Source organism: Manis javanica, chromosome 2 (genome assembly GCF_040802235.1).
Source record: "Manis javanica isolate MJ-LG chromosome 2, MJ_LKY, whole genome shotgun sequence".
NCBI lineage: Eukaryota > Metazoa > Chordata > Mammalia > Pholidota > Manidae > Manis > Manis javanica.
The window spans coordinates 12,884,228-12,907,967 of NC_133157.1; the positions used below are offsets into that span (position 1 = coordinate 12,884,228).

General features: G+C 55.4%; 1 protein-coding gene across 9 annotated transcripts in view; it reads right to left on the reverse strand.

Moving 5' to 3' along the window:
• DAB2IP (DAB2 interacting protein) overlaps nt 1–23,740 on the reverse strand; it is a 189,767-nt gene that overhangs the window by 121,559 nt on the left and 44,468 nt on the right. For 2 of the 9 annotated variants that reach the window (XM_037022222.2, XM_073225213.1), the window contains exon 1: nt 3,123–3,410. The exons of 3 other annotated variants lie outside the window; for them this stretch is intronic. In XM_037022222.2, coding sequence (XP_036878117.2) covers nt 3,123–3,246 — 124 coding nt within the window. In that variant the 5' untranslated portion in view covers nt 3,247–3,410. Of the gene's footprint in view, nt 1–3,122; nt 3,413–23,740 lie in introns of those variants that run through there. 4 more of the 9 variants (XM_037022217.2, XM_037022215.2, XM_037022219.2 and 1 more) reach the window with 3 other exon arrangements.

Below are 23,740 nucleotides of genomic sequence, written 5' to 3' on the forward strand. Positions count from 1 at the left end.
GGCAGGCACAAAGGAAGAGACAAGGCAGAAGTGGGCATATGTACAATTTCAGAGATCGTATCCAAGTCAGGGCAGAGAGTCAGGCCTCGGGCCCTTGAGGGGACATTTGAAAACTTGGGGGATGCTGGGGAGGACGAGTAAGACACAGCCAGCCCCGACCCTCAGAGCTGTCTCAGGCTGGGCCAGTCCACGGGGCCTCTTGGCAAGTTTCAGAGGCCAGTGTCCCCAAGGAGAGGTCCCAGCCCCCACCCTTCCATGCGGTGGCACCAGGTCCCTTCCCAGCCACTGCTCCCACTTAGGAAGCACCTGTGTTAATCCAGCATCTCCCCCAAACCCCCTCACCCCTGCAGTCATGTCACCATCTGCATGGGGCTGGCAGCCCTGGGTCGCACATCCAGTCCTGCGAAGGATATGTCACAGTGTCTCTGTCTGGACCTCAGGGATTGGATGACTCAGCTGCCACATTCTAAGCCCTGGGAGGGGACCGCCACCTCTGGAGGTCACCTCACCCCAACACCGCTGTCAGGTCAATGACCTTCCTTGCTAGCAGTAGAGGCCAGATAGGTGTTGTGAAAGGGCCTGACTGGGGCTGGAGTACCGGATACCATTCTCTGCCCTGGAGTCTGATGTCCCCACAGTGGGACCCCCCATGCAGATAGGTAGACTGAGGCCTGAGGTCAGAGGGACTGGCTCAAAGCTATAGGGCAGCTCCCCCAGCATGAGTTACCATCTAAGTAGGGACAATGCCCTCAACAAGAGGGGTGCCCTGGGGACAGAGTCAGAGATCTGGGAGTTTCATGAAGACAGGTCGGTGCTATGTGGGCTGCCCCCACCTAGGCGGGCAGGGGGCCTCCAGCCTCCACCTCTCATCCTGCCAGGCAGCTCTCCCACCCATAATTCCAATCACGCAAGGCCCTATATCAGGCCCAAACTACTGTTCCCCCATATTCCCCTCCCAGCCCACTCCTCTCCCCACCCCAGGGTGAACCGAGTCCACCACACCTAGATGTGTTCCTTCTCCATCTTTGCTCAGGCTGTTCCTCCATCCACAGGAAGGACAACAGCTCACACTCAGCTGTGCCCCAAGTCCCAGGCAGCAGCTTCTAGCTTTCTCTGCACTGGCTCTCACTCTGGAAAATACCCTGTGCTCGCTAACCCCGTTTACCAGACAAGGCCACCTAGGCTTGGAGAGGTAACTGGCCAAAGGAGAGCTTCATGTGGAGTTGGGCTTGAGCACAGATCTAACTCAACCATTCCTTCTGCCCACTTGTGAGTTCCTGTCCAGATGTCACTTCCTCTGTGAATTTCTCCCTGATTTCCCCAGATGCAACTTCTCTACAGTGGATCTTCTCTCCACTCCCTGCAGGCTAGAGCTCCCTCAAGACTGGTACACAAAGCAGGGACTCTTGCACAGGTGGGACCTGGGAGCCGGCGCTCAGGTGACGGCCAGACACATTAATTTAGTCTCCCATGCAGTTAGCTGAGCAAGAAGAGGGCTTCCATTCGCCCTGTGCCTCTGCAGTCAGGGATGGAAGAGGACTGAGGTGCAGAACAGAGGGAAAGATCATGTAGGGCCTTTGCAAGGTGAGAGGAGGGATGGGGGCAGCAGGTGGCCTCAGGGTGGCCTCAGCACTGTTGGGCATTTGTACAACTTGCATTTGTCAGAGCACAGACCCATTTCCTCACTGGTCCTACACCTACTGCTCGTCCCTTTCTACAGCGTAGGACACTGAGATCAGAAAAGGGATGTGACTTGCCTGAAGTCACAGTGCATGAATCCAGATGTCTGGTCTCCCAGGCTCAGCCTGGAGAGAGGGAGTAGCCAGCAGCCACTTCGAGGAAGGCCAGGGGCAGTGGATCACAGGCCTTGAGAGAGCTTGAGGACTAATTCCCAGCATGCACCTGCACACATTCCCAGCCTCGGCTTGAATCTTTCCATGCATGGGGAACTCACTACTGCAGGAACTTACGACTTCCTGAGGAAGCCCTGCACATTGTTGTCCAGCCGACTGCGGGAAAAGTCTTGTGAGCTGATGAACTTGTACTGCCTGCCTGCTTCATTCACCCTCATGCTGATGAGACCCGAGGTTCGGGGCCACACCACAGGGTTGGGGCAATACCACAAGGTCCCAGCCACACAACCAGTGCCCAGAGGGCCAGGGAGCTGACCCTGGGCCTGCCAGATTCCAAGCACAGATTTGCTCAAACCCCTCTCCAATCAGGCTTGCCACTAGATAGACTTCCTGCTTCCTGATGCCTGAGGGTGTAAATTCATCCCAGGTCCCTGCTGGACGCTACCAACACCTCTCATCCCTGCCGCCCAGGGGCACCTCGGTAGGCCTAAGCTTTTGCCAGGGTCTCCAGCCTCCCCAGGGCCCCTTTCAAGGCCTCCTCCTTCCAGGGGGCCTCCCTCCCTCCCTCCCTCCTACCCAGCCTTGGAAGGAAGTCCCAGCCCCCAAGTGGCCCAGAAGGCAGCCCCCTGGATCACATGCACTTCCAGCGGTGGATCCTGTTACTGGAAAAAGAAAATGCTGCTCGCACCTCCCCCTCCTCCCAGTCCTGCTCTTGGGCTGGAAAAACAAACTTTTCAGAGGAGGTGGCGCCCACCCACTCGGAGGGGTCCAAGGACCCCTGGGACAGGGCCCTCTGAAGTCCACCCACCTGCCCTCCAGCCACGAGGTAGGGAATCCCGTTAATTCCCGGAGGAGAGGAGTGTGGGGTGGGATGGAGGAGCTGTGGTGCTACCAGAGGCCAGGGCGATGAAGCCGGGCAGAGGAAAAGCCAAGAGCCACTCAGGATAACTTTCTTGCCAGGTGGCTGAATAAACAGAGGCACAGCGGAGCAGGGAGTGGAATCTGAGAGGCTGAAGAAAGGGAACCCCCAACTGCAGTCTCCCCTCTTCCCTGCCCTGACCCCAGAGCCTCAGTTTCCCCAGGTGGGTGGCAGATGAGAGAGAAGCCAGGGAAATGGGTATCAAGCAGACGCAGTAACCGGCAGAGGGGAGGATAAGGGAGTCCCAGGTAAGACAGCAGGAAGGTCCAGGGTCTCTGGCAGCCCGGGGCATCAGGCGGTGGAGTGGCAGGTGCGGGGGCCTGGGGTTCGGGGGTCCGGGTGGCGCCTACCCCTGGCGGGCCGGGTCCGGCTGCGGGAGCGGCTCCTCTGTCGCTGCAGCCGGGACCGCCGCAGCAGCCGGTAGTAGTATGAGGGCCTCCCGGTGCTCTTCCTGGCGCTGCCGCCCGCGGACATGCTGCCGCCCGCCGGGCACCGGGCCGGGCCTGGGCGCTCTCACTCGGACCCCATCACCCGCTCCGGCCCGCCCGGCGGGCGTCCCTGCGCTCTCCCGCGCGTCGGTGCGGCCGCCGCCGAGGCCGAGGCTGCCCCACAAAGTCGCTCAAACTCCACCTCCCGCCCCCGCTCCCCCCGGAGCAGCCGGCCCGCCACGGGGGCCTGGGACCGGGAGGCCGGGCTGGCACCGTCCCTGAAAGTCAGCGCAGGAGAAATCCCGGCCTGGAGTCCGCGGGGCAAGGCGGCCCGGAGTGGTCCCCAGGAAGGTCACCGCCCCCAACCCGTGCCCGAAAGCCAGAGGGCCGACCTCCGGGCGCACGGGACGCCCCAGCCCTCTGGCGGGCGTAGATGGCACACAGCCCGGGGCGCGCGTTCTCGGGCCCCGTACGCGACGCACGCGAGGCAGCCAGGCGGCACCTTGCTTAGAAACCGGTCGCCTCTAATTAGGGTCCGCATGAGGCTACCGCCTCGGCGCATTTCTGCACCAAGTTCACTGGACTGTGTATCTACGGGTAAACACAGCCTTTGGCTGGCACCCGGTCTCCGCCAGATTGAAAAGACTTCCCTTTCGTTGCAGGATAACTTGCCTATTTTTTACATTTTAAAAACTGCCCCGTTTGATACCATTCTATTTTCCTATAAGTGCAATTTATATAAATACAACTGCACACAGAACGTAGAGAGAACACACCTATATTTTCAACAGACTGCCAAATGGGAACATTTCGCCCCCTGGGATCTAGACTCTCCCAGATGCTGTGAGGTCTTCCTCCACTGAGCAGCGGCTCGGGCAGGCCTGCGGGCAGGGCAGAGGAACCCTGACCCTACCGCAGAGACAGAAAACCAAGGCTGGGGGAAGGGAGGGTACCAGCTCTCTATTGCATCCTGCTGAAAGCTTTCTCCAAGTCACTCCTTCCGTGGTGCCCCGGGGTCCAAGAATAAGACATCCAAACAAAATCTGGCCCCAGCCAAACCACCCTGGGGTTTCACCTACTGCTCCCCCGGGTTCTACTCCCAGCAAGGGCTGCCTGGCCAGAGACCACCCTTCAACAGTGTGCCTCCTCCAGCCCTCCCTGACCACCATGGCCTTTGGGGGTGTGTCTCTCTCTCTCCTCCCTTGCCCCACAGCAGCATTTATCTTTTCAACTACTCAGACAACTACCTTCCTGAGCTCCATCCCCTCCAGTACAGAGGGGGAAACCGAGGCCCTGACAGGGCTGTCTGGCTTGCCTGAGTCATAGGGAAAGTGGCAGAGGCAAGTGGTCCTAGCCTGGGGCTCCCCACTTGCGGCCTTAAGGGCGTGTTTGTGGGAGAGTCACATGTGGGTGCCTGAGGCAGTCTGGATGTCCACCTCCAGAAGAGCTGAAAAGGTGGGGCCCTCGAGGGGGTGGGGCAGTCCAGGCAGGAATCCAGGCCGGGTTTTGTACCTCACAAGGGAGCCCCCCTCCCTAGTTCTCTCAGCCAGGGGAGGGCCCCCAGGCCAGGAGCAGCCTGGATCACAGCTGGAAGCCAGGCGCCTACCCCAGACCAAGCGGGAGGGGAGGGCGGGGTCTTCCTCCTCCCAACCCAGTCTGTAGAGTCCAAAGCCATCACCCCTGGGCCCTTCTCCCAGAGTGCTGGCCCATCCCTCAGGGACATGGAAAACCACAGTGCCTTCAAGGACACCATTACCTCCTCTGGGTTAAGCATCGCTCAAGCTCATTCTCAACAGCAGGCATCACCCAGGAGCCTTAAGTACAGAGGCCCCTGGAAAGAGCTGGCCTAGTCCCCCAGTCCAGAGGCAAACTGTGGGCCATGCATCTTCCTCTGGCCAAGCCACCAGCACCCAGTGCTGAGCCTCCCACTCAGGTGGGGCTCCCACAGTCACCTACCCACATCTTGGCATTTGCAGAATGAATAACCTTTGTAACCAGATCCACCAGTCTGGGGAGGTGGGGGACTCCCAAGGAAGCCCAGCTCGAGGTGAGGATGACAGTCCTGTTCCCTGGGCCGGGAGTTCATTGGCCCATCTCTATTCCCAAGCAGGAATCTCCTGATCACCCAGGTTCTGGCCTCCCCTCGAGGGGATGAGAGTCTCCCTGCCAACAGACTTATCAGAGTCCCAGACAAGTGGTTTTGTTCAGCGGATTTAGTTATGTGTGTGGGGGCGGGGCAGTGGGGGAAATAGCCCGAAACTCAGGACCTCATCTGTAAACGCAGTGGGACTCCAGGGTTCTGCCACAGGCTCTGGCTTAGGTTTGGGCTTCTCGAGTCCTTCTCTGTGCCTCAGTTTCCTTGCCTACAAGGAGACGCTATCTGCCTTGTGGAGGGAGGAGGGTGAGCTAATGAAGGAGCTTCTGCATTCCTGGCCAATCACCCAAGCTGAGCATCTCCACAGGCCTCAGTGGGCACAGAGTAGGTACCAGCTGGGGTACTGAGGAAGCAGGGAGTGGAGCAGGAGCCAGGAGAGAAGGGGCCTACGTTCTCAGCCCGGGACCCTGGGGCAGGCAGGCAGGCAGACAAAGACGGCTCCCTGCACACCCGTCAGAGCATCTGGAATCAATCCCGCTGTGCAGCAAGCCAGCCACCCCCTTGCACTGCCCCTGTGGCCTCCTTCCTCTAAACAGGAGCAGCCCCCTTTCCTTTCCGGGGGCTGCCTAGCCTGGAGGAGGGGCACCTGAAAATGCCCTCCCCACCAGCACTCCCCGCGACAGACCCCTTCAAGGGGAAGCCCTTGGTGACTGCCCTGCTGCTGGGCGAGCCAGGGCCCCACAGGGCTGACAGTTTGACAGCAGCATTGCACTCCCACCTCCGTCTTGCTTCCAGAGGTGCTCCTAAAGAGGCCCCGCTCCTACCTCCCCCACATGCTGCTTTGTATGTGGGGTGAGGAGGGGGGGCCAAGGCTGCAGCCTCCAGGCCCCTGAGCTTTCAAACCATCCCAGTTCATTAAATATGCATATTTCTGGGTTCTCCCAAGATGTTTGATTCAACTGGTCCCAGTGGGGCCTGGGAATTTGCATGCTGCGTAGGTGCCAAGGCAGGGAGCCAGGGACCAGCTAAATAAGATCTGACCCACCACCACTACCACTACCACTTTCCCCTGCCCTCAAAAGCCTCCAAAAGTGAACTCCCAGAGTATGGAAAAGGACCAAGCTCTGTCACAAAGCACTGGCCTCCCCCTGCACCCCCACCCACCATGGTCACTGCATCCATGGCTTGGGGCCTGCGAAGGGCTCCACTCTCATACCCACCCAGGCCTTCTCCCTATTGGTCAGATGGCTGCCAGGAAGCTCTTCCTTCTGCACCCACCTGGTGAGCCCCTCCTTATCTCTCAGGACCCAGCTCTAAGATCACCTCATTAAAGCAGCCTGAACCCTAAGGAGACCATCCCCACCCTCACCACACCCCACCAGTTGGACTGAATAATGACACAGAAGAGAATCAGGGAGGGATGGAGCCAAAGAATTTCCCTCTGGGCAGAGAACCACCAGTATCTGGGCACCAGGAGAAGAATTATACCCTCTTGGAAAGGAGATGGTAGGTGGCCTAAGGGCTGGGCTGGAAATCCAGGTAATCCACAGGCCGCACCTGGGCTGGGACCCGAGGGGCACCAGGTACAGGGCATGTTGGGTTTAACACCAGCAAGGAAGGAGCAAAAAAGCATATTGTCAGAACTCCCCTCGAGAATCTTAAATCATCCATAAGGGACAGATTTTCCTCCAGTGTTAGGACAGATCACCCATTTCTTCCACTGAGCGCAAAGCAGAAGGGTCTCTTTCCTTAAGGGCCATTTTGAGCAGGAGAGAAACAAGAGCAACAAGAACCAGTCATTTAACACGAGACTCCACTCAGGGAGGAGAGATGTTCACAGAAGGGGACCATAGAAGTCCAAGACTTTCCACAAGGGAGGGTTACAAGTCTGTCCTTGAAAGGTTTGTCTGAGGGTAAATTTTGGATTTAATACTAATATACCGTATTCTGTGTGCCAGACCCTGTCTGCAGCAACCTATGCACATTATCTCATTTAATTTCACAACAATCCTATGAGGCACATGGTTACCACCCTCGTTTTACAAAAAATATTGGAGGCACAGAGAGGGTAAGTAAGTTTCCTAAGGTCATGCAACTTGTACTAGGGGTCAGAATTTGAACCCAGGCAGGCAGGCAGGCAGGCAAGATGTTAGGGTTGAACAGGACTTAATGCAGAGATGGAGCGGGGGCAGCAGGCTGGAACTTCCCTTAAAAGCCAGCTCTGACAAGGAACAGGACACGAGGAGGGATGGAAGACCTGACGGGGGAAACATTGGAGCCCATACCAAACCCCACACAATGGGTGTCTGAAGGGCTCAGACCTGTCAGGTTTCCTGTCGGGATGAGGGTGGGCGGCAGTGACCAGGGGAAGTCCCTGCCAGGCAGTCCTGCACACATCCGCCTCCCAGGCCAGTCTCAACTTCTAAGTTGATGGAGTGCCGGGCAGGGTGCTCTGGGGGTGCTCTGGAGGTCATTCATGGCTAAGGTCATAGGCCTCTCTGCCCCAGGAGGTGGCCTGTCTGTTAGGCAATGACAACTTCCTGTGTCCACTGTGTGTCCAAGAACAAGGCTGGGTGAGCAGGACCTTCATCCAGTGACTGGGGTAAAGGCGGGCCACCCCCCTCCCATGGCAGAAGGTGCAGACAAGCCCTGAGAGGTCACACTCAAGCACCTGAAGCCCAGCCAGATGTCCACTGCCTCCCCTGCTCCCCAGACTTCCTCACTAAAGCCACCAATGAATTTAATGACATCCTTCACAGAAAATGACCCAGTCAGGGTTGCAATGACATGAGGCACAGACGGAACCAGGGAACCGGTCACGCTTGATCAGAGCCTTGGGGAAGACCAGGGCTCTAACAAGGATGGGAGGCCAGTCATCAGGGTCATTGAGCTCTGGGTGGTGTGTGACTCAAAGAAAGCCTCTTGACATCTCTAGGTCTCAGGTTTCCACACATTAAAGAGACAAGATGTGTCCACCCAGCCCACATCCATAGGATTCCGTCAGGATTTAGAAATTTCTCCAGCCCCAAACCACCACCTATACGTTCCCTGCTGTCCTCCAAAAGCCCAGAGAGGAGGCCATATCTCCCCTGTACATGTCAACAACCTGTCATAGAAGCCTGGAATGTCAGAGCTAGAGAGAACCTTCAGCATAGGTGATGGAATGGAGGAAGCTGAGGCCTACAGGACCCTGATTAATTCATCCCAAGCCAGGATCTGGCATCAATTCCCCAATCATCAAGGGTCTGATGTCCCCTCCCACCCCAGCTCGCAGCAGTCAGGGTCGGGCAGCAACACTTCCAGCAGATGGGGAAGTGTGGCCGAGGTCACACATGGGAGCTGGAGGTCAGTCCAGCCTGGAACTTACATAGAGCTGTGGAAAACCCCTTTCCCCTTCAATTCTCTGGACACACACACACACATCGCCCCCAGAATGCCTGACGTGTTCTGCCCACGGTGCCCTCCCCAAAGCTCAGGGCTGCAATCCTGGGGCTGGGGGAGGCTGGAATCCACTTTCCAGACCCAGCCCAGCCCTCCTTCCGTAGCCCAACCCCAGCAGCCAGCATTTGAGCCCAGATGGCCAGGTCTGAAGCTACTCTATCCCTCTACTTCCTCTCCTGCTGACCCCGAAACACTGCCAAGCTCCAGGTGGCCGGCAGCCCCTCCTTCTCCCAAGCCTGGCCGCGGGCTGAGGCTCCAGGCCTCTGGGTTTCTTCCTCCCCTTCCAGTTGATGGGCCCAGACAGCTCCACACCCACTGGGCTACCAGAGGGGGTGACATATGGTCCCAGTGTGAGGTCAGAGAACCCCCTCCCTTCCCAGGCAAGCCTGCCCAGTCATCTGTGAACCATGTCATGGCTGGCACTGGCCTGGGTGCCAGGGGGAAGGGGGCCTCACTCAATCCCTGTAGATCCCACTGAAGAGGACAGATGAACCAGCCAGTAATCAGCTCCTAGGAAGCTCCCATCTAGGCAGGGAGCTGAGAGAGTATAGGGTTTGGAGAGAAGAACCAGCACTTCTTGACTGTGTGACCACAGATTAGTGCCTTTACCTCTCTGTGTGACCATTTCCTCAACTACAGAGTAGTCAAGATACTTATACTCTGTGAGGTCAATTAACATAGTGACTCAAAGCCCTGTGTATAAACTGGACATCTGCCCCCTCCGGGCTATTTCTTTTCTCACTATTCTGTGGGCTCCTTAAGAGCAGGACAGCCAGCGCTGGTCAGCACATTTACTGGCCCAGAGCAGGCTTTCAGTAAGGCTGACTAGGAGAGATGACAGCTTTGGGGAAAAGTGGTTGAGCCCATCTGATCTGCAGTCAGCACAAGGAATTTGGAGGAGGGAGAAGTCCTGGAAGGCTGCCTGGAGGTAGTCATTGGCATTGAGCTAGAAGGCGGAGTAGGAGTTGACTGGGTAGAGAGCAGAGTTGTGGATTCTTGGAGGGGTAGACAGCATGCTCAAAGGCCCAGAGATGGAAACCAGCAAGGCATATACTGGGAGCAGTGTGTAGAATGGTGAGGCTGGAGCAGCAGATGAGGTGGGGCCTGCGGAGCAGGCTGCATGGGGTGTGTGAGGGGTGAGAACAGAGACAAGAGACAGGGAGATAGGTCTAAGCAGGAGTGAGGCGCAGGCAGCCTCTCCACAAGGGGCTGAGTCAAGTGGTAAGGGAAGAACCCTAGCTGGGAAGGCAGAGGATAGGGGCTAAGTTCCAGCTTGGCTACTGTGTGGCTGCATGATGGGATATACCAGGGTCCTTTCAGATCCTTACTCTGCAAGTGTGAAAGCGGGGGCTGGTTCCATGAGGCAGACCTGCAGGTGTGGGGTTAGCCCACAAACTACACTGGGAAGGCTCAGAAACAGATTCCAGGGCCCAGAACCACTGAACCCAAATCTTGGGAGGTAGGGCCAAGGAACACATATTCTTAAAAGAGCTTTCTAGCAGCTTTCTTGGGGATCCGCTGGCTAAGATGGTTCTAGACTCAGCTGGATATCTTCCCAATCCTTGAACATACCGAACATGGTCCCACCTCAGGGCCTTTGCATTTGCTGTTCCCTCTGCCCCAGATCTTCAGATGGTCAGCTCCTTCCTGTTATTCTGGCCTCAACCCAAGTATCACACCCTAAGAGCCTTCCCTGGCCACCTTACCTCAAGTGCCTCTGCTGCAACCCCCATACCCTCTCCCATTGTGCTGCTTTATTTTCTTCAACTTATCCCTTCCAGAAACTCTCTTATCTGTATATTTGGTTGTTCACTAACTGTCTTTCCCCAAACTTTAATGAGAGCAGGGGCCTTGTTAGTCCTGTCCCAGCTCTATCCCCAGCGCTCAATAAAGGCTTGATGAATGAGGTGAGGGAAGGGAGCAGGGCTCAAGGCCCCATTCTTTTCTCAAGAAGGGCAGCTGTGGGACCAGGGGCAAGTGACGTCAGCTCTCTGGGCCTGGGCTTTCCTTCTCTGACATGTGAACAGCAGGATGCAGAGTTTACTTTCAAAGAGCAGCCTGTGGCTGGTCAGGAGGCTAGACTGGGAGTCCTGACTGCATGCAGGAGCTGGCACAGAATGAATTCATGGATGAATAAATGCCTTTGCTTTGTTGTGTGCCTTTCAGCAAGATCCTCCTGTCACGGCCCCAGCTCTCCTCCTGTAAATGGGGTTGGCCTGAGTGGTCTTTCAGGACCCTTGGGCACTGGCCCTCAGAGCCCCAGCACTCAGTCAGGAACATAAATGGGAGCCACAGCAGGTGTTAGAGGAGAGGCAGCCTGGGCTAGAGCCAGGGTTCTCAAACTTACTGGCCTTTCCTGGGGATCCCACCCAGCCCACAGCTGGCATCCTAACACCATGTAAATCTGAATTAAATGTAGCTTCTGCAATATGTCATCCCTCAACTCCCCTTAAAGTGAGAACAATGCTGGCCCTGCCCCCACCCTGGGAACAGCATTTCATCTGGAAATTCCAGGGGGAGGAGGAAGGGCTGGGATCCCAGAATTTCTGAGCCTACTCAAACAGGAAGTAGCTAAAAGTTTGGGGCCAAGGAAAACAAGTTCAAGGTCATCCTGGAAATCAGCAGCACCACTTCCCCCCATAGCTAGGGACTTGCCCATCATGCCAGGTGGGACTCTCCTGGTGATTAATGATTAACATAGGCAGACAGATGGGGTGTGAAAGGGTCAGGACCACAGTCAAAGGCCTAAGGGGAAGCAAAATCCACACAGCCTCATCTGGCGTACTTTGATGACAGGGAGCTCACTACTGAACTGACCCTTGTACAAAGAAAGTCTGAAAGTGACGCTGGCTTCCCACAACCAAGAATTGCAGAAGGCCTTTAGGCATCTAGTGGTCGTCCCACCTTCCATCCAGGGGTCAGAGGGCTTGGGACTTGCCCAGTGTCACTCGGATGCCCCAGATCCTCCCTCAGTTCCCAGCAGTACATGGAACAGTCACAGGCACCCGTGAGGAGGAGCCAGCAGGAAAGTGAAGCCCAGCCTCCAGCCCCACCCCCACATCCCTCCAGCCAACCTTCATTAGAAAGCCGGGAGGATATGGGGGTGGCAGGGCTAAATTGGTCCCTGTCCTACTGAGAGCCCTGGGGAGGTGGCCTGGGTCACAGGGACCTCTGCACAGCCCTTCTGCCCTCAGAATTTCCTGGACCTGCCTCTGAATTCTTGTTTCTGTGTCCTCCTGGCACCCCCCCTCACACCCAGCCGCTTTGCACAGGCTCCCATGCACAGACCCATTTTTCCACTCCAGCACACATCTCCCCCTCCTCAATGGCCGGGCCCCACAGAGCAGGCTGGAGCCCTGAGGAGGTGCTGGCCGATGCTGCCCCCTGCTGGGCTGTGATGCCCTAAGACAAAGTCCTTCTTTGCCCAGGGCCACCACCGGGAGGGCTAGCCTGGCTGGAAGGCCCAGCCCAGGATTCCCAGAGCTAAGGTCCCCACCGAGGACCCCAGGGTGGCACAGCACAGGGTCCCAGTCTGCCGAGCGACTTGAGTAAGGCTTCCCCACCCACTCTGGGCCCCTGTTTCCATGCGCTTCTTCTTCAGGATAGCATGTTAAAATGCAGACAGATGCCCAGGCCCACCAGGGAGAGTTTGGTTTAGCCAGCCTAGGGAAGAGGTCAGGAATCTGCATTTTCAACCAGCAGGAGACAGGTCCACACTGATGATACTCACCCATCTTTTTTCTCTCTCTGAGTCCCCATTCTGTGTGGAAGGTTCTAGAACTAGCCCCCAAACAGTGCCACAAGCCTTTTCCAAACTGTAGCCTGTCCCTTGTCCCTTTCCCAGTATCTTTTGTGTGGTAGTCAGGCAGACCAGGATTCCAAGCCTCCCAACATAGACAGGTAAACTGAGGCTCAGAACAAAGAACAAGTTTGCCCCACAGTTCCCACCCCAAAGTGAAGCCCCTGCTTCCACCTCCCTCCCTAGACTCCCTGAGTGCTGTCTGGACTCTGGGGCCCAGTAGGTCAGCTTAGGCTGGGCAGCAGCTTTGACTGACCCCTTTTGTCCTGGTCTCTATGCCCTATGACCTCACCAGCTCCTGGGCTGATTAAAATATCCCCTTACAGCTCCAAAGGCCTGGTGTCCCTTTACAGGGCTGGGAGGGACGAGAGGTGACATTGCCAGCTTGCTGCTGCACTCTGCCCACCCTCAGGGCCTGGCCACTGCTGGCACACAGAAATTAGAAAACATTCACCTGAAGTGTTTGCAGAGGCCAGCCAGGAGAAACCGAGGCCCAGAGCGGGGAGAGCCTTGCCCAAGGCCACATAGGACACATTTTCACCCCAATACAATGCTTATGCTCTGTCCAGTGGTATTAATTCAGTGAGTCCTTATAACAGCCTGGGGTGGACACTATTACTCTCCCATGCTAGAGGCACAGAGAAGTGACGGTAGCAGAGACGGCTGCCATCTCATGTAGCCTGGCTCCTAATGGTGACCCTGTGCTCCCACAAACGATCTCCCCTCACCTGGCCCCTTTCCAGACACCAAGAGCCATTTGTAAAGAGGTGTCCCCGGCAGTAAGACCAGGGTCCTGGCTTCTAATCCCAGCCAGGGGTGGCGATCAGCGGGTATTGCCCAGTTCCCTCCCCAACCGCAGCTCCCACCATGCCCTGCGCTGAGCCCTTCCTCGGCCACACTGGTTCCCGGCTGCCCACCACTCCTCTGCCTCATGTCCGTTCCTGTCCCTAGGACACAGGAGTCAGGGCATGCTTCCTGGCAGATTATTGCCAGCTCCAAATTCTAGCTTGAGCCTGTCCACCTCTTTCCACCTCAACTTCATTACGGGATCCTGGTCATCAGCATCCCTAGCTTTGAGGGACTCCCACAATCCCTAACTGGTCCCCGACAATCCTCAGAGTCTATTTTTTTTTTTGAGAGGGCATCTCTCATATTTATTGATCAAATGGTTGTTAACAACAATAAAATTCAGTATAGGGGGGTCAATGCTCAATGTACAATCATTAATACATCTCAAGCCTAATTCTCATCAGTCTCCAATCTTCTGAAGCATAATGAACAAGTTCTTACATGGTGAACGAATTCTTACATAGTGAATAAATTCTTACATGGTGAACAGTACAAGGGCAGTCATCACAGAAACTTTCAGTTTTGATCATGCATTATGACCTATAAACAATCAGGTCAAATATGAATATTCGTTTGATTTTTGTACTTGATTTATATGTTGATCCCACATTTCTCCTATTATTATTATTATTTTTATTTTTAATAAAATGCTGAAGTGGTAGGTAGATGCAAGATAGAGGTAGAAAACATAGTTTAGTGCTGTAAGAGGGCAAATGTAGATGATCAGATGATCAGGTGTGTGCCTATGGACTAAGTATTAATCCAGGCTAGACAAGGGCAGCAAGACATCCACGGATGCAGAAGATTTCCTCAGAGTCTATTTTTAATGAAGTCATCAGCCAGAGGAAGAATGGCACAAACAGCCCTCTGTCCCTGACACCCTGACCTTGCTGGCCTTTGGACACTCCTCCTGGCTCATCTCGTCCCCCTGGGCTCTCCGGGGCCGCCCGGCCGACTCCTACTCACTCTCCCTTTCCAGAGAAACCGTGTCCCTTCCCTTGGCAAACTCACTACTCCCCACTATGGGCCCTGAGCACCATATTCTCCACACTCCCCACACCTTTCCTCCAGGGAGCCCATCGCATTATGCACTCATATCTATTTTTTGATGGTTCATCTCATATCTGTCCCTCCTGGCACACTGCTCTCCCCAAGGCTCAGGTCCTCTGCCTGGCTCACCGTCATCACCCCAGTGTCCAGCCTGGCACTGTCACACTGCTGCTGCCAATCAAGAGAAGGGCAGGGTTGTCTCAGTCTAGTATTCAGGAAAGCACCGTACACGTGAATGTATATTGCTGTCCCCAGACCTCTGGGCCTCAGTATATCATGAAGCAAAATGGGACCAAATGCCCTCTGCCTCCACCCCAAACGAGTCACAGCTCAGGACTTATTAAGGTTCCTCCCTGCAGGTTTCAGTGCTTTCATTCTGTGACTTATAATGCATGCAATAAATTTTCCCCATTATCTTTCACATGCAGTGCACTGCCTTTCTGCCACTTAATAATCCATTTGACTCACTGGGCTTCTCCCCAGAAAAATCTAAAGCTTGCCTCCAATTTGGGAGCAGGCCCACGAGGACACGTGGGATTCTGAGGGTTCATTTCAGACCCAAACCTTGAGCAAGTGGGAGGTCACACTCAGGGCTAACGGGCCAGCGCCCACCTCTCACCCCTCCCTCCCTCTGGCAGAGAAACCTGGAGAGAGACTTCTGGTTGACATGTCCGGGGCCCATAGGGCCCTAATGGCAAGTGTTAGGGCTGAGCTGGAGACTGCTTCCTGCAACTAGCCTCCACAGCCATGATCTTAATCTGCCTCTCCAACCCTCAGGGCAAGTCAAGAACTCATCAGACCCATTTCACAAATAAGAAACTTCTCTGAAATAGAGAAATTGCATCCTGGCCCTGCTTACCCAACTGGGTGCTTACCAGGTTCAGGTGCAAGCAGTGGAGATTTCTGGGGTATCCTCTGTGCCAGGCACTGCGCCCAATACTTGACTTAAATGGTATCACTCACAACAATCTTCCCAGGCAGAAGGTACTGTTGTGCCCATTTTATACCCAGGAAAATCAAGCCTCAGAGAGAAGCAACTCCCCAGGGTCTTACCGGAAGTAAATGGCAATACCCCAGAGGAAGTCTTCTTGGAATGAGAAATGAGAAAGGTCCAGAGGCTACAGGGAGCGCACACAACTCCAGGCAGAGCTACTCACTCAAAACCCAAGTGTGGCAGGAAGGCAAGGAGACAAGCTCAGGGCTTTCCCACCAGGGCTTGCTACCCCACCTGTGTGACCTAGGGCAAGCCCCTTAACTTCTCAGGGCCTCATCTCCCTACTCCGTAGAACACCATCCTCCTAGGACTATCAAGGAAGGGATTTGCATGAGGCAACACGTGGGAAGCTGCCTTGTAAACCGTCCAGTTCTGGGCCAAGTCAGTTTTGCATGTTAGAACAGTGGAATAGACATCATGCAAAGACCTGCAAGGAACCCCTGTGCTGCTCCAGGCTAGGTGTGACCCGTGGATGGTGCAGGATCTGAGCAGAAGACACGGACTCCTCCTCAGCCTCAAGCTGCTTGCCTCGCTCTGGTACCAGGAACCTCACCCCCAGGCTCGGGGGCAACAGGCAGTCTTCCTGCTCCTGGGAGCACAGGTCCCAGCAATGGCCCTGGGGGCTGCTGGTGGAAGAAGGGCACTGCAGGCTAGCTTGGGCCAGGCCTCCCTCCCCTAGGCCCTCAGCCACTACTTCTGCTCTCCTCCCCCTCCTGCTCCTGAAAGTTTCTGCTTCCACTTTATAGTTTCCGTGGCAACCACCTCTCTTCCTCTGATTGTTCCCCTCTCCTCAGTCACTCTGCCATCTTAAGAAGCAAGTTTCTCTCTTCTTTATGCTTAAGAGAGAATCAAAGAGGGTTGGGGCAGGAGGTCTGGCCAGGAGAAAGAAGTTGGGAGGGACAGGGCTAGGAGAGGGGACCTCTGGGTGCAGCCAAGCAGCAGGTGCAGCCACAGTGTGTCCCCAAAAGGCCTCTGGGTTTGGGTCTGCCCATAGGGTCCTTGGCACCAGGCTTCTTCTTCGAATGCAACTCTCCTGCTCGAGTGTCTGCCTGGCCCTACAGGGGACGCTCAAGCTGGGTAGTCAAGGCTCGAGAAGCTGGCTGGGCTGAAATCCACCTCCTATTCTGGTGTTCTCCCACAAGTGCTGTGTTTGGATGACCCCCACCTCCGTGCCCCACTCTGTCTGCTTTCACGCACCCTTTCTTTCCCAAGGCCAAGCTGCGAAGTGCTCCCACAGGATGTCCTCACGGAGGACATCCTCACTGAAGGTCCACCACCCCACCCTATGCCCTCTGAGCGTCTTTATCCTTCATCGAGTCTATTTCTCCATCCTAACCTTTCTCCTAGGCCTTCTGCCCTGCAGGCAGGGCATCTGGGCAGCAAAACCAATGCCTCCCTCCCTCTGTTCCCAAGCAGCTCCACAGGAGGCCATGCTGAACCTGTGGTCAGAGACAAGGGCTCCAGTCCAGGTACTACCACCAGCTAGCCACGGGCCCTTTACACGTTTGCTCTAGAAAACCATGTTCCCCATGGTCAAATAAGGATGGAACTCACTTCCTCCCGGGCCTTTGGAGACTGAAATGAGTCTGCGGGTTGGAAACAGCTTGGAAAATACTGAAGTGCTGTGCCCAACCTGTAATTATTTTTAGGCACTGAATCAGTTTTATCCAATGAATAGCCCAAAGGCCTCCTTGACCCCAGAGGTCTCACGGCCCTCTTTCTCCACCTGCTGACCTCTGGAGGCATTTACTACCCATATCCGGCAGCTCCACACCAAGGCCCTGCCTCTCTAGCTGCGAGCAGTCACCTGCCACCAGCTTCCCAAAACACACACACATGCACGCACGCACGCACACACACGCGTGCGCACACACACGTACAGCCGCTGACACCACTGGGACCCCATAGCTGGGCCAGGGCTTGATGCAGGCTGCTCTGGCTAAGGGAACTGAGGGTGCCTGAGACCCAAGTCAGCAGGGAGTAGCCCAGCCCACGTGGTGCAGGCAGGGGTGGAGGACCAGCTTCCCAGCCTAGCTGGGGCTGGGCTCCCCAACCCCCAGGGCTGCCCACTGCCTTCTCCTGTTCCACCACCGTCTTCCTGTCCAGGCCCGCTCTGAGGCTGCACCAGCGGAATCCACCCCATTCCCTTATGGTCTGGGCAGGATCCCCAGCAACACCTCCCAGAAGTGCTCCCCCCAATAGAAAGTTCTCCCCCACCACTAGGTTCCCTCTCCTTTCTCTGCTGCTGACAGTGAACTTACCCCAACTGCCAGCCCAGCGTCAGACCTACATATCACCCCTTCCATGGTGCTCACAGAAGCTGCACCTGCCCAGGCTTGTGCTAGGATGGGGCTAGTTTCCATATGCAAGGAGATGCCTGGGGCCACAGGGGCCCTGGGAGGGGCTCCTATGTACACTCAGGGCTGTTTCACCTCCCCACAAAGACCTGCAGAATCAGAGCGCTTTAGGCAGGCTCTGAGAATAAAGAATAAAGCCTCCTGAAGTGTCAGAACTGAGTAAGGAGAGACAAGGTCAGCTGTGGCCAGCCAGGGACCCCCTCCTGTTCCTCTACTGTCCCAGCTCTGCTTCCAGTTCAAGAGCCCCGGGTTCCCACAGCTGGCTCTGGGAAACCAGGCACACAGCTCCCACACTGAGGGGCATGTGGGACACTTCCCAGGAGCTGGTATTTAAAAACCCATGCAAGTAGTGGCAAAGTCTTGGGAGTGGCACAGTTCTGGGGGTGACACTGTGTGGGCCCAAGACGGCTCTGACATAGTCCCTGTCCTCAGGGATCCAGTGGGATGCATGAACTTCCACAGGGACCCAGTGACAAGGGCCCAAAGCAGAGAAGCATAAGGAAGAGAGTAGCTGATTCTGACTTACTGGACAGGGGGAAATCAAAGAAGGCTACATGGGGGAGATGGCATCTAGGCCAAGCCTTTGAGGAGGATTCCAATAGGCAAAAGGCATGGGGAAGGGAGGGAACCCACTGAGGTTTGACAGACTTAACTTGATTTCCCTTTTCCAAATGCCACGTGGTTAGATCATGGGGAAGGTTTGGGCTTAGAGGATGAAGGCCCTATGTCCAATCAGCTGGTCCTCTTAGGCTAGGCAGGTGATAAATCCCCCAAGATGGCCCAGGAAAAGGCACCTTCCAGGCACTGAGACAGACCCTGGGGCAATGTCTGTTTTGGTCACTGCTGTCACAGAGCAGTGGCCTGAGAGTGCCAAATGGGAATAGAGCCTGCCAGGTCTTAAAAGCCCTAAAGAAAAGAGTCTCCTCTAGTTCCCTGAGCAGCCCATTCTGGGATTTCACACACACACCCTACCCCCATCAGCCAGGAAGTTCTTCCCCCTATCTAACCTACATCTCTCTTGCTGAAATGTCCACCCACCTTGCTTTGGAGTCATGGGAATAACAGAGCACAGATGCAGAAATGCCTCACCAGGCACTCTGTTTGCAGCGAGGTGGGAGTGGGGGTGGGTCAGTCTGCATAGATACAACCCCCAGCTCTGAGGAGACAGACAAGGCTCCCTTTGTGTGCATGATTAATTTACAGGCCTGGGGAGGGCCAAGTGAGCAGGGAATGTCCTCTCTCTGGGCCTCGGAGGCTTCCCTGACCCAATTTAGAAGCTGGGTTTATTGTGTTGTTCATGTCAAGCCTTCCCGATGAGGTCTCTATTCCCAGCGTGCTCATGAATTTTCCGGGGGTTTAATAGTGCACAATCTGAGAACGATTTATTAAGAAGATTAAACCCCCAAATACGCTTCTGCATGCTCTACAAAACATGGCAAATTTATTCTGGGAGTCAGTGGCTCTCACTGCCCAGAGCAGCACAACCACTCAGTGGAGTTAAGGCTCCATGCCCTTGACCTGGGAGGGCGGGAAGCCACGTGGGGTGTGGGAGTGCTGGTGGGGGTCCAGGGTGAGGGTGGGAAGGTGCATCTGAATTCTCGGACCCCAAGGCTCAGCCCCAGCGTGAGCAGGACCCACGTTTGAAGACTCTCCCCTCCCCCACCTTGCCCAGGGCATCCCTGTTCCCAGGGGTGGGGGTGGGGGACACCCACGGAGGCGCTTTCTGCTCTGGGACTTGGACATGAAGAGGAGCTCCCTGAGTCTCTCTCTCTGAGCACGTCTGTCCTTCACCACACCTCCCCGACACCAGGACCTCCTGGAGGGAAAGGGCTTGGTCAGATACCACCAGAGGCATTGGGAAGGGGCAACTTCTGTCCCACCCTTCCTGGGGGCACTACGCTTCAGGGGCCAGAGGGGGCCTCCCTGAGGGAAAGCCAGACCGGGGTGAAGGCTGGGGAGGAGGCGGCCCTGCCCTGGCCCTTTGGGACAGCAGGGAAGATGGCACCTGGAGCCCAGGGTGGAGGGCGGACTTGGTCTCAGATACCCCCGCAGAGGCGGCCCAGGCCTCAGTGCTGATCTGAGACCTTGGACTGGGCCCCTCCCATCCCGGGGTCCCCAGGACTGTCTGTTTCATTACTGGTGATAAAAACAGTCCACCACTCACTCTGTGCCAGGCACTGTGCTGAGCTTCAAATGCCTGTCCCACTCCTTGCTCATAAAAGCAGGACGGGTGCAGTTATCAGGGCCTGTTTCAAACGAGCAAGTGAACCTTGGAGAGTGCCATCTACATGCCTGAGGCCATGCAGCCAATGACAGAACCAGCTCTCAAACCCTAGCGCTCACACTTCCATGCCTGAGGTGTCCGGGACCTCGTGCCCCATCTCGGTCCACAGCTGGGACAGTTCCCCCTTCTGTCCCTGTGAGGACCCCCGTTTGGACTTAGTCAGGTCTCCATGTAGCCCACCAGAGGACTGCCCAGTCTCCTCGCTGGCCAGCCTCCAGCCTCCCCCCGCCCCGCACCGCAGTCATCCCTCCACCCAGAGCCGAGGGACTCTCCTGAAACCCAGACCTAGTCACTCCCCTCTGCTGCTGAAGACCTTGCCCTTCTCTGCCCGGCATTCAGGGCTCCGGCTCCCATCCTCCCCCTGCTCCCTCTCCCACCCCCTCCTCCCTGCCTCCCACACATGCCCCAGGCTTCCCACCTCCATGCCTTTGCTCACCTGGTTCCTCTGCCTGACATGCTCTCTCCCGTGTCGCTTACTTCAAGGTTCTCAAGACCCAAACCCAATGCCACTTTCTCCACAAGGGTGTCCCAGGATCAGGGCCTCACAGTAGATGTGAGTTCTCTCTTGGAATTCCTAACAGCACAGGGTCTCACCGGCTCCCCTTACAGCTATTTGTGTACAGGATAGCTCCCCTCGACCCCACCCCAAGCCCAGAACCCCTGGCGGACAGGGTCTTCTCTCCCTAGGAGCTGCCTCCCCCAGGGGCCCAGGACACAGCTGGGTACACGGAGCAGGCTGGTTCACTGCAGACATGAACGCTCCACAGCCAGACAACTTGATGCTGCGAATGACAGAGGCAAGAGCAGCCAAGCGCCCAGTCTTTTATCTTTTTTGGTGCCATGGACCCTCCGGCCTCTATGAAGGGCTAAGGCCTCTTCTCAGAAAAATGCTCTTAAATGCATAAAATAGCAAGGATTACAAAGGAAACCAATTACACTGAAGTATGGTCATCAAAACATTATTTAAAACATTCATAGCCACATATTGCTTCTTAGTAATGCCTTAAATAACAAAATCTAGTTCTAATAACCACTGTAATTTTGAAGTATGATGAACAAAATCATTATTTCAAGACACCCACAAAATGATACTATGACAAGAGAGTTCCTGTGATTCTATGATTTCTACAAAATCATGAACAGTTAATGCGATGGTGGTTTATCACCCACATTTGTAATTGTAATTAGAGTCTAGTGAAAATAAAGATGGGATTTTTAATTTCCTGCCCAAGTTCTTGGACACTCTAGATTCTGGGGTCCCTGGTTAAGAACCCCTGGCTTAGAGGTGGGGGTTAAGGGAAAGAGCAGGATTCATCCAGAGCCCAGATGGTGGGTGTACGCTGCCTGGCGCGTCCCTGACCCTCGTCTTCTCCTCCCCGCCTTGGTTCCCGTGTGCACAGCCTGGTGGTTCTGGCTCATCCCAAAGCCTCTCCATTGGGTGGGCCTGGCAGAGGTCCCTGGAGAATGACCCCGTGGGGACTGCCGTGCCCCAGACAACTCAACTCAGGCGTCCAGGCCCCTGGCCACCTCCCAAGCAACTTGTTTTATGTCCCAAAAAAGCAGGGCTGACAGGCAATAAATTGACAAAGGAAGGCTGGAGTGGGCTGAGGCTGTGCCCGGTGCCAGCCCAGCCACGCGGCTGTACCACTGCCATCCTCTCAGGAGGGATGTAAGCACCGCCAGTGTCCCAGGAAGAAAGGGCGTCACAAGGACGCACCCAAAAGCTGCTTGGAGCATCTCTGGCCTCAGCTTCTGAGTGTAGTGCCAAGCCTGGGGCCAGCTCTCAACTGTCACCTCCCCCACCACCAGCAGGCTGGGCTCTCCTCCCGGGACCCCCCAGGGCTGCCTTTCAACCTGGGTCCAGCCCCCAGAAGATTTCTGAGCTCTCTGCTGTTCATGAATGGATTGTGTTTTTGTAGATAGGGCCCCCAGATAGTGCCCCCCCAGGTCGAGGTGGAGCCCAAGAGGGAAAGGGAGTCAGCCCTGTCACTTCTGTCACCTTCACCAGCACAGGCCCATCACTGAGTCCCATGGATGCCACCCAGGAAATGGCTCTGGCCTTTCCAGACCACACCATCAGCTGTCATCACCACACCATGCCCAGGTGATTAAGTCACCTGTTTGGTACCCTATACCAGTTACCTTGTGCAGGTCTGTGCCAATCTCTGTTCAGGCAAGAACTCAGACAAACCTCCTGCCAGCCCCATGAACAAGGCACTACTGGCCCATTTAACAGACAAGGTAACTGAGGCTCAGAGAGGTCAAGTGATGCCCAGGAGGCAGCTGGAAACTGACAGAGCCATGATTTAAGCCCAGTCTGCCTTGCTCCAAATCTCCCCACTAGCAGCTTTTTGGCCCCCAATTGGTATGCCCTGTCACCACAGGTGGCCAGAGACTCTCTCTCTAAAGGAAATTTCCCAGTCCCCTCCATATAACCCTCTTTCCCTTTCCTGCCCTGGCCCAGAGGCTCCCTCAGAGCCTAGAGACTCATCTCCAAACCCCACTGGTCTCAGTCCCACCTCCTCCAAGAAGCCTTCCCTGACTGCCCAAACTCTGCAAAGTCAGAAGTCTTCCAGTGCCTCCCAGCCCTAAGCAGGAGCTGCCAGGATGACCACTAGCACTGTCTGTGGGCAGGGACTGCATGAGTCTTTCTCCTAATTAGCCCTACCACCACACCCTCAGCCAGACCCAGATGCCCCACAGGAGCTCTCCCAGGAGAAAAGATGAGGAAAATCATGCTGGCAGATGAACGAGGAAGCCCAGGGCTTGATGCTTGTGCCAACCTTCCGCCAGAAGTAGGTCTGTTCACAGGCAGGCAGGAGGCAGCTGCCCAGGATCACTGGCATGCGAGCCCCTGCCAGTCAATCAGGATGGCTAATGGGGCCAGGCATTGACACTGCTTCAACTCCCTGAGCAGAATGGGCCAGTGGAACAAAGTCAGCAGTTGTACTAACCTGACATGTTGCTAAAGAAAAACCCAGACAAGGGCCGGAGCCAAGTTCAGAACCATGACTTCTGCTCCAAGCTCACAGCAAGAGTAACAACGGTGCCACTTGCAGAAACAACCACTTTCCTAATAAATGTGCTTCCTCCAGACAGAGGGACACTGGCACCAGAGCCCGATGAGGCCCACAAAGAATGCCCCTGAAACACTGTTTGGGGTCTTGGACACCCACCGAGGGGGACTAAATCAACCACTGCACCCTTGACTGCAGAAAGCACAACACGGCACATAGAAATAGTGAGGTAGAGGTCCATGTCCTAACTAGGAAAACCTTTCCAAAATAGCTTACTGAAAAACGCAAGTTGCAGAATCATAATAATTTCTTTTTATTGTTAAACAGAATCACAGATTTTTCCATGGATACATATGTGTATATGCAAAACAAAAAAACAGCACTGAGAAAAACACAGTCTAAATGCCTCTTGCCTCCCGGCAACCAGCTGGGTCCTGCCCCATAAAGCCCATGCAAACTCTACCCCAGCCCTAGCCCAGCCCAGCCCAGCTCTTGATACTGGAGAAGATCATGACCACATCAATTCTCACACTCAATAGGAAGTATAAACTGCCACCGTTTATAGGGGGCAGCTTGGCAATATGTATCCAGTTAAAATCCATAAAATGTCCATGTTAAATTCATATCTTCTCCTTCTCCATCCTATCCCTCAGA